Below are 15,519 nucleotides of genomic sequence, written 5' to 3'. Positions count from 1 at the left end.
GCCAGATTGGTGACAAAAACAACCCCCTACGGCATGGAACCGCTGCTGCCTGTCTCCCCAGCACAGATCAGGGTGCATCTAGAGCGATCAGATCGCCCTCCTTTTTCCCCCACTATGGGGATGATGTGCTGGGGGGGGTCTGATCGCTCCTGCCTGCCGGTGTTGCGGGGGGGGGGGGGGGGGGGCACCTCAAAGCCCCCCTCCGCGGCGAAATCCCCCCCCCTCCCTCTCCTACCTGGCCCCCTGGTGTTCCGGGCTGCACAGGACGCTATCCGTCCTGTGCAGCCAGTGACAGGACGTCCCCTGTCACATGGCGGCGATCCCCGGCCGCTGATTGGCCGGGGATCGCCGATCTGCCTTACGGCGCTGCTGCGCAGCAGCGACGTACAATGTAAACAAAGCGTATTATTTCCGCTTGTGTTTACATTTAGCCTGCCATCGGCGGCCCGCAAGCTATTCACGGAGCCCCCCGCTGTGATTTGACAGGAAGCAGCCGCTCGCGTGAGCGGCTGCTTCCTGATTAATCAGCCTGCAGCTGGCGACGCAATACTGCGTCGCTGGTCCTGCAGCTGCCACTTTGCCGACGCGCGGTATGAGTGCGCGGTCGGCAAGTGGTTAATGGAGTGGGTTGGTGGGCGAGGTGACTGAGTGAGTGTCTAGTACAGTAAGTAAGTAGTAACAGTCAGGAAGTACAACTAGAAGTTACAATAATAAGTAGTAATCACAAGGAAATAGAGTGTGTGTACACTACAGACAGTGAGTGCACGCACGCGCAAACACGCGCAGGAGCTAGCCTATGAACAGAGACTGAGTGAGTGTCCCTAGTACAGTAAGTAAGTAGTAACAGCCAGGAAGTACAACTAGAAGTTACAATAATAAGTAGTAATCACAAGGAAATAGAGTGTGTGTACACTACAGACAGTGAGTGCACGCACGCGCAAACACGCGCAGGAGCTAGCCTATGAACAGAGACTGAGTGAGTGTCCCTAGTACAGTAAGTAAGTAGTAACAGTCAGGAAGTACAACTAGAAGTTACAATAATAAGTAGTAATCACAAGGAAATAGAGTGTGTGTACACTACAGACAGTGAGTGCACGCACGCGCAAACACGCGCAGGAGCTAGCCTATGAACACTGACTGAGTGAGTGTCCCTAGTACAGTAAGTAAGTAGTAACAGTCAGGAAGTAAAACTAGCAGTTACAATAATCAGTAGTAATCACAAGGAAATAGAGTGTGTGTACACTACAGACAGTGAGTGCACGCACGCGCAAACACGCGCAGGAGCTAGCCTATGAACAGAGACTGAGTGAGTGTCCCTAGTACAGTAAGTAAGTAGTAACAGTCAGGAAGTACAACTAGCAGTTACAATAATCAGTAGTAATCACAAGGAAATAGAGTGTGTGTACACTACAGACAGTGAGTGCACGCACGCGCAAACACGCGCAGGAGCTAGCCTATGAACAGAGACTGAGTGAGTGTCCCTAGTACAGTAAGTAAGTAGTGACAGTCAGGAAGTACAACTAGCAGTTACAATAATCAGTAGTAATCAGAAGGAAATAGAGTGTGTGTACACAGACAGTGAGTGCACGCACACGCAGGAGCTAGCCTATGAACAGTGACAGTGAGTGTCCTAGTACAGTTACAGTATATAACTACAATACAAAATACAATCAATCAGTAGTAAAGGACAGCAGAAATACTGGTATAGATGAGAAATAAACAGAGGACAGGAGAGAACAGCTGCCCACACAGGCAGGCCCTGAGGCCTAAAGCTGTAAGCCTGCAGCAGCTGTCTCTCTCTATGTAACACAAAAGCTACTAACTAAAATACAATGTCTATCTAACTAACAACAATATAGGTGTATATAGGAGGTGTATGTGAGCAAAAACGCTAGGTGATTGACCACAATAAAGCTCTTGCTAAGCCAAAGCACAAAGGAGCAGATCTCTCTCTGTGCAAAGTCAGGCAAGGACGGAAAAACGGAACATGGCGGCCGCTATTTATAGGGTAGGGGCTGGCCAGGGTCCCCCTCTGTGATTGGCTGCCGTCAGAGGGCCTGGGAGCCCTCTGATTGGCTCTAAGGACATCAATCTGGGCTATGACGCTATTCGAGCTCGGTATTCGAGCTCGAATAGCGCTGTTAGCTCAAATAGCGCGAATAGTGAATGGGCTATTCGAGTTCACTCGAATAGCCCATTCGAATAGCTCCAGCTATTCGGAGGTCGAATACCGAGCTCGAATAGCTGAAAAAGAGCTCGAATATTCGAGCTACTCGAATATTCGAGCTCTGCTGAGCACCACTGTTTCAGAGCTGACAAAATATTGTCAGAACTGGAAGGGATTATTGTCAGAAGAAAGTGGTGAGCTTCTGAGAGGAACTGATGGCAAGGTAACTATGTAATGTTCATTTGAAGTTACCTCATGTGTTTATTTTAAATATTTTTACTCAGTACAGGTTCTCGCTTCAGACCTCATAGCTAGCAGGGGCATGTGTGCCCCTGCTAAAACGCCGCTATAGCGCGGCTTAACGGGGGTCCCTGTCCCTCCAAACCCCCTCCGTGCAGCGGGGGAGCGCTTCCTGGTTGGGGCAGGGCTAACCGCCGCAGCCATGCCCCATGCGCGTCTGTCAGACGCGTATCTCCGCCTCTCCCCCGCCCCTCTCAGTCTTCCTTCACTGAGAGGCTTCACTGAGAGGGGCGGGGGAGAGACGGCGATGCGCGTCTGATAGACGCGACTGGAGGCAGGGCTGCAGCCGTTAGCCCTGCCTCCAGGAAGACAATCCCCACGACCAACTTGCCGACCATCTTTTGCGGGGGGTGGGTTGGGGGTGAAGGGACCCCCGTTTAGCCGCGGGATAGCGGCGTTTTAGCAGGGGCACACGTGCCCCTGCTATATATAAGACCTGAAGCGAGATTTAGTCTCACTTCAGTGTCTCTTTAAGGCTGGTTACGCAATACTTGAATTATACAGACAATATGGAAACCGTTTGCAGAAAGTGAGTTTCACTATTTGTGTTGAGTGTAAAATAAGGGTTATAAAAACTCTATAGTGTTTTCTGTAAGTTATATAATGTCTGGTAAGATGTATTTATCAGCATGTGCATAGTTTAAAATACTTTTGTAACTATACCCAACTGCATAAAATTGCTCATAAGGTTTTTGCACTGAATTGCATCAAGTGCACCTTATCACAGTGTGTAGAAGAGATAGCCCGTCTCTCCTTCCCTACCAGGTTTCGGCTCTATGCCCTCATCAGGAGATATCCCCTGAGGAAGGCATAGAGCCAAAACCTGGTAGGTAAGGAGATACGGGCTATCTCTTCTACACACTGTGATAAGGTGCACTTGAGGGGCGTAACTAGAAATCACTGGGCCCCCCTGCGAATATTTGGATGGGCCCCCCCCCCCCCCATAGGTGCCAAATAATCGTAATGGGGCAGCGTTTCACTGTAAATTAATTGTAAAGTGGGCAGCATTTTACCAGACAATCGTAATGTGGGCCAGAAAATCGTAATGTGGGCAGAGTTCACCAGAAAATCGTAATGTGGGCCTTTAGAAAATCATAATGTGGGCAGAGTTCACCAGAAAATCGTAATGTGGGCAGAGTTCACCAGAAAATCGTAATGTGGGCCTTTAGAAAATCATAATGTGGGCAGAGTTCACCAGAAAATCGTTGTGTGGGCACCAGTCACCAGAAAATCGTAACGTGAGCAGCAGTCACCAGTAAATTGTAACGTGGACAGCATTTACCAGACAATCGTAATGTGGGCAGCGTTCACCAGAATATCGTAATGTGGGACAGAAAATCGTAATGTGGGCAAAGTTCACCAGAAAATCGTAATGTGGGCAGTGTTCACCAGAAAATTGTAACATGGACAGCATTCACCAGACAATCGTAACGTGGGCAGTGTTCACCAGAAAATCGTAATGTGGGCCAGAAAATCGTAATGTGGGCAGCGTTCACCAGAAAATCGTAACGTGGACAGCATTCACCAGACAATCGTAACGTGGGCAGTGTTCACCAGAAAATCGTAATGTGGGCCAGAAAATCGTAATGTGGGCAGAGTTCACCAGAAAATCGCAATGTGGGCAGCAGTCACCAGAAAATCGCCATGTGGGCAGCAGTCACCAGAAAATCGCAATGTGGGCAGCAGTCACCAGAAAATCCTAATGTGGGCAGCAATCACCAGAATATCGTAATGTGGGCATAAGTCACCAGAAAATCCTAATGTGGGCAGCAGTCAGTCACCAGAATATCATAATGTGGGCAGCACACACCAGAAAATCCTAATGTGGGCAGCACACACCAGAAAATCCTAATGTGGGCAGCAGTCACCAGAAAATCCTTATGTGGGCAGCAGTCACCAGAAAATCGCAATGTGGGCAGCAGTCACCAGAAAATCGCAATGTGGGCAGCAGTCACCTGAAAATCGCAATGTGGGCAGCAGTCACCAGAAAATCGCAATGTGGGCAGCAGACACCTGAAAATCGCAATGTGGGCAGCAGACACCTGAAAATCGCAATGTGGGCAGCAGACACCTGAAAATCGCAATGTGGGCAGCAGACACCTGAAAATCGCAATGTGGGCAGCAGACACCTGAAAACCGTAATGTGGGCAGCAGACACCTGAAAATCGTAATGTGGGCAGCAGACACCTGAAAATCGTAATGTGGGCAGCAGACACCAGAAAATCGCAATGTGGGCAGCAGTCACCAGAAAATCCTAATGTGGGCAGCAGTGACCAGAAAATTGCAATGTGGGCAGCAGACACCTGAAAATCGCAATGTGGGCAGCAGACACCTGAAAATCGCAATGTGGGCAGCAGACACCTGAAAATCGCAATGTGGGCAGCAGACACCTGAAAATCGCAATGTGGGCAGCAGACACCTGAAAATCGTAATGTGGGCAGCACACACCTGAAAATCGTAATGTGGGAAGCAGACACCTGAAAATCGCAATGTGGGCAGCAGATACCAGAAAATCATAATGTGGGCAGCAGATACCAGAAAATCATAATGTGGGCAGCAGACACCTGAAAATCGTAATGTGGGCAGCAGACACCTGAAAATCGTAATGTGGGCAGCAGACACCAGAAAATCGCAATGTGGGCAGCAGTCACCAGAAAATCCTAATGTGGGCAGCAGTGACCAGAAAATTGCAATGTGGGCAGCAGACACCTGAAAATCGCAATGTGGGCAGCAGACACCTGAAAATCGCAATGTGGGCAGCAGACACCTGAAAATCGCAATGTGGGCAGCAGACACCTGAAAATCGCAATGTGGGCAGCAGACACCTGAAAATCGTAATGTGGGCAGCACACACCTGAAAATCGTAATGTGGGCAGCAGACACCTGAAAATGGCAATGTGGGCAGCAGTGACCAGAAAATCGCAATGTGGGCAGCAGTGACCAGAAAATCGTAATGTGGGCAGCAGACACCAGAAAATCGCAATGTGGGCAGCAGACACCAGAAAATCGTAATGTGGGAAGCAGACACCTGAAAATCGCAATGTGGGCAGCAGATACCAGAAAATCATAATGTGGGCAGCAGATACCAGAAAATCATAATGTGGGCAGCAGACACCTGAAAATCGTAATGTGGGCAGCAGGCACCTGAAAATCGTAATGTGGGCAGCAGACACCAGAAAATAATAATATGGGCAGCAGACACCTGAAAATCATAATGTGGGCAGCAGACACCAGAAAATCGCAAAGTGGGCAGCAGTGACCAGAAAATCGTAATGTGGGCAGCAGACACCTGAAAATCGTAATGTGGGCAGCAGACACCAGAAAATCGCAATGTAGGCAGCAGACACCAGAAAATCGCAATGTGGGCAGCAGTGACCAGAAAATCGTAATGTGGGCAGCAGACACCAGAAAATCCTAATGTGGGAAGCAGTGGCCAGAAAATCCTAATGTGGGCAGCAGTCACCAGAAAATCGCAATGTGGGCAGCAGTGACCAGAAAATCGTAATGTGGGCAGCAGTGACCAGAAAATCGTAATGTGGGCAGCAGACACCTGAAAATCACAATGGTAGGCAGCAGACACCAGAAAATCATAATGTGTGCAGCAGACACCTGAAAATCACAATGTAGGCAGCAGACACTAGAAAAAAAATGCACCTGTGAAAAAAAAAACAATTCACTTACCTGACAGAAGTCTTCTCCTCTCCCGGCATCAGGCGCGCAGCTCCCCGAGTCCTCCTGCAGCACATCTCCCGCGCTGACAGGCAGAGTGCAGGGCTACGGCAAGATGGCTGCCAAAGCCCTGTACTAGAGACACAAATAGTCTCCAGTGTAGAATTCTTCGGCGGCCATCTTGCCGTAGCCCTGCTCTGCCTGCCGGAGACTATGCAGGCTGCTGGAGCGGGGCTGCAAGGAATGAACTGGCGCAGCGTCTACTAGACGCTGCGGCCAGTTGAGCACCTTGCTGGGGGGTCCAGAGCAGCGCTCCCCCTACGCACAGTGAGCGGGCCCCAGAGCAGCCCCGGGCCCCCCTGCGGCTGAGGGGGTCGCATCCCCGGGAGGTACGCCGGTGCACTTGATGCAATTCAGTGCAAAAACCTTGTCAGCAATTTTATGCAGTTGGGTCCAGTTTGCATGAACCCACAATGTAAGTTATTTTGTTTTTAATCATTTGTGAATTGTGAAATAAAGTGTAACCCCCTGTGGTAAAAGATTCGACTAAGCCTGGCATGTGGTTTTGTCCTTGGTGGTGGACACTGTATACCCTGTGAGCACTGGGTGACTGCAGACTGTAGCAGCAGAATTGGGGTGGCACAGCAGCACTGAGGATTACAAGTACAGTTTCTGCATTTCCATTGTGGATTGGAGTCTACCTCTGGCAGCTATATCTATACTCTTTTGTGGAGCACTTGATAAACCTTTTACAACATAGACTATACCTCAAAGCTTCCACTGCTGTCCAAAGTGCTTTAAACCTTTTTGTGGTCAGTAATGGGCAGATAATTTCCGTGATCACGGAATAGCCATGATTCACGAGCACTTTTTCACTATTTGACATCCGAATCCGTGAATAATTCTGGACCACGGGAATTCCGTGATTACAAATATTCGGAATGCGATCATGGCAAAAATGAATCCATGATTATCTCCTGCCTACTTTAGCGGTTAATAGCAATGCTCCCTTACATGGTAGAAACACCAAATTTACCAGATATACCAAGAAGAACTGTAGGGACAAGGGGAATTTTCTTTTTTTCAAAAAGACTTTACAGTTTTTGAGAAAATCAATCTTGAAATTTCAAAGGAAAAAAGTATACATTTAAAGAGACACTGAAGCGAAAAAAAATATATGATATAATGAATTGGTTGTGTACTATGAATAATTACTAGAAGATTAGCAGCAAAGAAAATATTCTCATATTTTTATTTTCAGGTATATAGTGTGTTTTCTAACATTGCATCATTCTCTAATATGTGTAGATTACACAACACTCTGCATTCAAAATGATTCTTTCAGAGCAGTCTGTGAACTAATGACCTCTCCTCTGGCAGATAAAAAAAAAACTGTTCACTTACAGTTCAGCTAATAAAAGTCAGAAGACAACCCTCTCCACGACTTTGAAAGTCGTAGAGATTAATGGCTTTTTTTGCATAGAGATAACAACTGGAGTTTCTTAACTCATCCTGTACTGGAAACAATTACACTGATGTCTCTGATCTTAATGTTTTAGTTCTTAGCTTTGCTACACATACAAATCATAATATCATATTTTTTTTTCGCTTCAGTGTCTCTTTAAATGCGGTAAATGACAGTTCTTAGTGAAACAATTCCCGCCGACTTTAGCAGTTGATAGCAATGGCATGGCCCCTTACATCCTAGCAACAACAAATTTTCAGGATCAGAATATGTTAAAAAGATAGTGGGAAACAATATTTAAAAATAAAATTAAATTCTTTTTAATTTTTTTACTTGTGCTGATAGTGGGAAATAAAACAAAAATGATGTGGGGTCTCCCCTCCCAAGCCTCTTTAACCCCTTGTCCCTGATGCAGGCTGGGATAGCCAGAATGCGGAGCCCCGGCCGACTGGGGCTTCGCACCGTGAGCTACACCAGCCCGCATGGTATGGGGAGGCTCTGGGGTGAGGGGCAGCTGAGCCTTCCCCACCCCCCAGAGACCTTGCCAATCCATGGACAAGGGGCTCTTCCCCACCTTCGGTGCCCCAGGAGGAGGTAGGGGCGACAACTCCTGGGGGGTTTATGGTGACATCTGGGAGACCCCATTAAAAAGGGGACCCCCAGATGCCCACCCACCCCTCCCAGGAGAAACTAGTATAGGGGTAAAATGTACCCCTTACCCATTTCCACAAAGGGTTAAATGAAATAAAAATGCAAAAATGAGTAAAATTCAAATTCGTGAGTCCGTTTCAAATCCGGAAAATAATCACGACATATGCGGATTTTTTTTCAACCATGGCCGAATAAGCCGAATCCATGATTGGGGAGTATCCAAGCACCACTGTTTGTGGTTTTATAAATTACTATAGGGCCAACTATATGGGGTTGATTCACTAACTTAACCATAAAAAAGATGTGCGCAGATAGTACATGGTCATGGTAATTATGCCAGTGGACTAGTGAATGTTGCACAATTAGCACAGTTCTCATTACCTGGGTAACATTGGCATTGCTATGGTAATGAGCATAACATTGCTTGTGTAATGTAAGTGCAGCAATGTAAGCTAATTGCACAACACATGCTACTCTATTGGCAAAGTACCGGTAAAAATTGCTGTGTACTGCAATATTACTGTATGTGAATAAACCCTGAAATGTATAAAATAACTGATGAGTGAGCAGATAATGCACAAGCAACATGCGAGTTGTGTATAATGCAAGCTATGCAAACTACATAATGTCTGCACATTTCTTAAAATTGCAAACATTGTAAAGAGGCCAGTATTAAGGCTAGACTGCAGTGTTTATTTGTTAGGGTATTGGTTGCTAAATAGTTAGAGTTCACCAATTGAAACAGAATTACAATCTTTGTGTTGCTTGCTTGAAGCACCTTTTAATGTTAAATATGTTTTAGTGTACTCAATTTTGCATCAAATCTGGGCCAGTAGCTGTAATCCCTTCCACACTTTTCAGGCAGTACTTGTAGGAGAATTTATTGGAATGTATTAGTAAAATGTATTCTGGCCAGGGGGGAAGGGGGTAAATCCCCCACAGGCTGCTTCTCATTTAATGATTTAGGGCTGGCTGATCCACCAACCGCTTTGAAAATTATTATCCAATCGGATGAAAATCTGTGCCACCACAAGCATGCCCATATAACAATTTGACTTATTTTGGGAGGAAAGTAGTTGAATGTATTGATGTGCTGATGTGGTCATGAAGTGCGATAACAACAAACTATGAATGCGATGGAAACCCCAGCCGTTGTCCCTCAAAATGTATTATGTGCCCCATTTATACTTTACCTGTCATGATGTCCCTTGAGTATCCTTGCTGCATTGGCGACTCACATGACTACCGGTATATAGCACTTGGGGCGCGTGTGTGACGTAATTTGGGCTGGGGTTGCTGTGAAACCGGGCCTCTAGTTTGTGTTTTCCCTCCAGACCAAAAGGTCCCAGTCCTCCCCTGATTAGAGCTTGCATAAGTTGTTCCTCTGAGAATGGCTTACATGCAGAATTTGATGTGTTGGGTTCTCATTGAGAGAACAAGGTTACCCAACTTGGATGATTGATTTGGTTGCCTGTTGGTAATCCAGCACTGACACTGACTAAAGTCTGACTAGATTAGCCACATCCTTATTTCAAGTTTGGAATTTGATTTTCTTTTTCAAGCTGCCTAAATTTGCATACAAAAAATTGCATAACCCTGCATCAACTAAGATTTTTTTTTGTTTGTTTTTCATGTAATTAATTCCTGATTTTTAGCATTTAAATTGAGCCTTTAATGAAACCAAATTATAGCAATAACTAGTGACTTAGCCCGTTTAAAAACGGGCTGGGTCTGTCCCTAACCGTGCACCTGCTGTGCGTGTGCACGTCGCGCACCTGTTGCGTGCAACGCACACACCTGTCCCTCCTGGCCCCGTCCTCCTCCCACTCTCCGCAGTGTCTCTACGTCTGTCCCTGCACATGCGCAGTGCTAAAAAGCACTGACACACGGAGAGACGCAGGGACATTAGGGTTTTATTATAGAGGATACTACACAATTAGATTATACAATTAGATTTCAGGCTTTCTTGCCACATGGAAAGCAATACTGTTCTATTTTTGTGACCAGAAATATTTAGTCACAATATGTCTTATAAACAACAAATATATACACAGACACAGCATCATTTATTTTTTAATATCCAGTCATTGATTGAAAATGTAATTAAAAAAGAAAAAAAACTTACTGCCATTTCATTCATACTGAGGAGTGAAGGTGATGGTGGTACTGTACCCAGCCGATTTTCAAATCCTTCCTTTAATGTCATACCCCAAAATTGACTGTAGTTGTAAGCTTTCCACCTGTATTTATAAACATTGCATCATTATGTTTTTCAAAATTGACTATAATCAATAATTTGTCACACAGCAGCTTCTTCCAAGGAGATGTTAAAGCATAGTAATTGTAATCCAGTTAGCACTTTCCGAACAAATCACTTCTGCTGAAACACCTGCCACACATAGGGGTATCTTTTTTCATTCAGTTTTTCACAGTTTGTCTAGTCTATTCTACAACTTATAATGGTTAAAAAAAATACCACGTATTGCTCAGATGATAGCTAATTGGGTGTCTAGCAGGCCATTCATTCCGAAGTGTGTATGTGGCTTTGTACAGGACATTTTTTCCACAAAGTATTTTAGGGCAATACTTTTTTTTTGCATGGCCCCAGAAAAGTCTGGACATATGAAAAAGGCCACAATTATGGAAAGCCAACAATCAAGGAAATAAATCTGGCAGCCTCCATATCCCTCTTACTTCATATTCCCTTCAAGAGCAGCTATGTAACAGTAAGTACAGATATTTTACACAAAAGTCATGTGAAGTCTAGTTGTCCAAAGGATCCAAAATATGTTTTTAAAACAATGTCTGTGCTATGTTTTTTTCATGCAAAAGAGACAGAACAGGCCACTTCTGTGCTTGCGGCACATTTGAAGGATGCCAGCTCTGTGCTGAAATTTGCCATAACTTACTGAATGTACTGCAAAGCAGCTGAGCGGGGTATGCTGGAGACAAAGACTTAATTTTCCTGTCATCTGTAATAGCATATGTTTCAGCTCCTATTAGTCTGAAAGAAAGCTGCCAACACTAACACCCTTGGTCCAAAATGCCATTCTGTTGCCTACACAAGCTGTTTTAATGTCTACCTACTGCTTCTGTTAGGGCTCATTTGAGTATATGGTTTAACAGAAACAAACGTTTGAGGACATTTTGCAAAAAAGAACACATCATATACTGCACAAATTGCTACACTACCATATAAACAATATTGTTATGTTTGCTTTAGCCATGAATCCTCCTCTTCATCAATAAAGTGTCCTCTGCAGCAACAGCTGCCAGTGTTCAGAGCTGAGGTGTGTCACAAACATAACTGCTGTTACAAAACTCCAGAAACTTTTGGTGATAAAAGGATTTAACTTGTTCATCTAAAGGAAGAACTTCCGTATATAATACTCAATGAATAAAATATTTTTTACATTTATAAATTATTCAATATTTGCCTTTTGCAAAATATCACTTCAGGGATGCCAACTAGAGATTGGCCGAACCTCTGATTTTCGGATCGCGAACCCACTGCAATGGCAATAGACTTCAATGGAGAGGCGAACTTGTAAATTTATTAAAAAGTATGCTGGCCAGAAAAATGATGGAAAAGATGTTTCAAGGAATCTGATACCTGGACGGAGACATGGTTGAGTAGGATACACGTTAAAAGTCTCTGTAAGAACCCTATATTTAACACATACCACTTTTTAAGGTTCGAAATCACATTGAATTTTGAATTGCAGGCCTAAACTGCTTTACAACATCTTGCATGTGTATACATCAGTCAGGAAGTGTTCTCTCCTCCTCCTCCTGAGGATCTTGTCTTCCAGGGATTTGTAGGATGTCAAAAGCAAGCTCACATACATTGGCCAGGAATCGAACCCAGGTCAACTGCTTGGAGGGCAGCTATGCTCACCAGTATACCACTAACACTACAGGCTGAAGCCAGCCTAGCTGGCCTGGGAAGGATGAAAAGCTAGGTGGCCATACAACCATTCCTGCTAACCTAAAGCTTACTTGTGTCTTACAACACATTGGCTTAAGACTTTACCAAATCCAATGCTCCAATATGGGGAAGCTTCTCGGTTTGCAGTTTTGTTTTCTTTGTTTTTTTTAAGTGTGGTGTCACAGTTCACTTATCTCTTCAACTACAAGAAAGGCCCAGGATTAGTCTTAGCTACCGTAATATCTATGTTACAGCAGGGCCCTTATTACACTTTCTCTTAAAGGGTTATGGAAACCGTTTTGCCCATGCGATAAAGCGAGGTGAAAAAATGAAATCATGCCTAGCAGAGGATGGTTTCGATCCATCAACCTCTGGGTTATGGACCCAGCACACTTCTGCTGCGTTACTCTGCAGTCTGCTTACATTTGTATACAATCTTTAAGTTTAAGAAGGGTACATTAGTTGAAATTGTTACACTACAATCTATGTTACAGCAAGTAGTGTTGGGCGAACACCTGGATGTTCGGGTTCGGGAACGTTCGCCGAACATGGCCGCGATGTTCGGCATGTTCAGGCCGAACCCCGAACTCCCCGAACATCCCGCTTTTGGGGGCCCTATGGGGTCGCAGGCATAAGGGCGGAGCATGCCCCGATCCCGGGGGGGTCGGAAATTCCCCCCATCCCCTCCGCTAGCGCTCCCCCCTCTGCCCGCTTCCCCATACAAAAGTTTGACGAAAGTAAAATAGTACCGGTGGTGGTGGCTGGCTGCTGCAGTGGCTGGCTGGCACTATGAAGTGACTGAGGAGGAGGAGTCGGAGTAGGACGTGTTGAGGGAGGCCGGGCAGCGGGCGGTTCAGCGGTAGTACCCTTGTGGTACTTCCGCCCTTTCTCTGACCTCACGTCCTCTGCATACGAGGGTACACGTCACACGTACCCTCGTATGCGTCATCACGCAGAGGACGTGAGGTCAGAGAAAGGACGGAAGTACCACAAGGGTACTACCGCTGAACCGCCCGCTGCCCGGCCTCCCTCAACGCGTCCTACTCCGACTCCTCCTCCTCAGTCACTTCATAGTGCCAGCCAGCCACTGCAGCAGCCAGCCACCACCACCGGTACTATTTTACTTTCGTCAAACTTTTGTATGGGGAAGCGGGCAGAGGGGGGAGCGCTAGCGGAGGGGGTGGGTGGAATTTCCGACCCCCCCCGCGATCGGGGCATGCTCCCCCCTTATGCCTGCGACCCCATAGGGGGGCCGTATTCGGCCGAACAGGGCCCTGTTCGGCCGAACAGGGGCCCTGTTCGGCCGGGCATTCAGCAGTTCGGGCGAACCCGAACAGTTTGGCCGAACACCACCAGGTGTTCGGCCGAACTCGAACATCACCCGAACAGGGTGATGTTCTGCAGAACCCGAACAGTGGCGAACACTGTTCGCCCAACACTAATCAGCAAGGCCCTAATGGCACTTTCTCTTAAGAGGTTGTGGCCGCCGATTGGCCCATGTGGTAAAGCAAGGGGTAAAAAAAATAAAGTACACCTAGCAGAGGATGGTTTCGATCCATCAACCTCTGGGGTATGGGCCCAGCACACTTCCACTGCGCCACTCTGCTTACATTTGTATACTGTCTTCAAGTTTAAGAAGGGTTCATTAGTTGAAATAGTTACACTACAATCTATGTTACAGCAAGGCCCTAATGACACTTTCTCTTAAGGGGCTATGGCGGCCATAGCCCCTTAAGAGAAAGTGTCATTAGGGCCTTGCTGTAACATAGATTGTAGTGTAACTATTTCAGCTAATGTACCCTTCTTAAACTTGAAGATTGTATACAAATGTAAGCAGACTGCAGAGTGGCACAGCAGAAGTGTGCTGGGCCCATAACCCAGAGGTTGATGGATCGAAACCATCCTCTGCTAGGTGTACTTTATTTTGTACACCTTGCTTTACCACATGGGCCAATCGGCGGCCTTAGCCTCTTAAGAGAAAGTGTCATAAGGGCCTTGCTGTAAAATAGATTGTAGTGTAACTATTTCAACTAATGTACCCTTCTTAAACTTGAAGATTGTATACAAATGTAAGCAGACTGCAGAGTGGCGCAGCAGAAGTGTGCTGGGCCCATAACCCAGAGGTTGATGGATTGAAACCATCCTCTGCTAGGCATGATCTCATTTTTGCTCCTCGCTTTATCGCATGGGCAAAACGGTTTCCATAGCCCTTTAAGAGAAAGTGTAATAAGGGCCCTGCCATAACATAGATATTACGGTAGCTAAGACTAATCCTGGGCCTTTCTTGTAGTTGAAGAAATGAGTGAACTGTGACACCACACTTAAGAAAAACAAAACCGCAAACCGAGAAGCTTCCCCATATTGGAGCACTGGATTTGGTAAAGTCTTAAGCCAATGTGTTGTAAGACACAAGTAAGCTTTAGGCTAGCAGGAATGGTTGTATGGCCACCTAGCTTTTCATCCTTCCCAGGCCAGCTAGGCTGGCTTCAGCCTGTAGTGTTAGCAGTATAGTGGTGAGCATAGCTGCCCTCCAAGCAGTTGACCTGGGTTCGATTCCCGGCCAATGTATGTGAGCTTGCTTTTGACATCCTACAAATCCCTGGAAGACAAGATCCTCCTCCGGAGGAGGAGGGAAGAAGAGAGCTGTTGTAGGGTGCTATATAAGGAATAATAATCAGCCAGGAGCAAGCTAACAAGCCTACAAGAGCCTAACTAAGCTTCCCTTAGCAGAGTCTGTCAGCAGCTGTCCCTTCACTAATTACTGTAGGTAGACGAGTGAGTAAAACAGCCAGAGAACCTTGCCTTTTATAAGGGGGTGGGGCTCCAGGGGTGAGTGTAGTCTGATTGGCGACAATGTGTCTGCTGACTGTGATGTAGAGGGTGAAAGTTGACCGTAATGGAGCATTATGGGGGCTTACCAAACTTCCGGAAAAGTTTGCCTTCGCTGGCGATCGCGAACCACCCAAAGTTCGCCTGGAACCATTTGCGGGCGAACCGTTCGGCCCATCTCTACTGCCAACATCTTTATTGCTAGCCAGTTGAATCACTGTGAAGGTAGTAGGAACATCACAATATCTCTCAGAGTACTCTGAGGCAGGAGGCTGTGTGGCATACATGGAGCTTTGGCGCACAGGGCTTTTGGCACAGGGTGAGTCGAATGACGGAACTCATGGGAGAAGTAATTCAGGATCCGACCATCAATCAATGCATCCCCAAATTACCACTGCATGGGGCGCGGACTATAGCATTACTTCTATAGCCGCAACAAGATTAGGCACTACTCAGCATGCAGCAGGCGCCAAAAAGGCTTGCTTCAGGTGGTTTGACATCATAGCCTAA

At 46.2% G+C, this 15,519-nt stretch overlaps 1 protein-coding gene across 1 annotated transcript in view; it reads right to left on the bottom strand.

Annotated features, from left to right (window-relative positions):
* Positions 1 to 15,519, bottom strand: part of TINAG (tubulointerstitial nephritis antigen) — a 265,652-nt gene that overhangs the window by 169,465 nt on the left and 80,668 nt on the right. Inside the window, exon 4 of the mRNA XM_068233344.1 lies at positions 10,378 to 10,492. Within this exon, the coding sequence (XP_068089445.1) occupies positions 10,378 to 10,492 (115 nt within the window). The remainder of the gene's footprint in view (positions 1 to 10,377; positions 10,493 to 15,519) is intronic.

This window comes from Hyperolius riggenbachi, chromosome 4 (assembly GCF_040937935.1).
Source record: "Hyperolius riggenbachi isolate aHypRig1 chromosome 4, aHypRig1.pri, whole genome shotgun sequence".
Taxonomy (NCBI): Eukaryota; Metazoa; Chordata; class Amphibia; order Anura; family Hyperoliidae; genus Hyperolius; species Hyperolius riggenbachi.
Note: the sequence above shows the minus strand (reverse complement) of the source record. Positions and strands in the feature narration are given on the sequence as shown.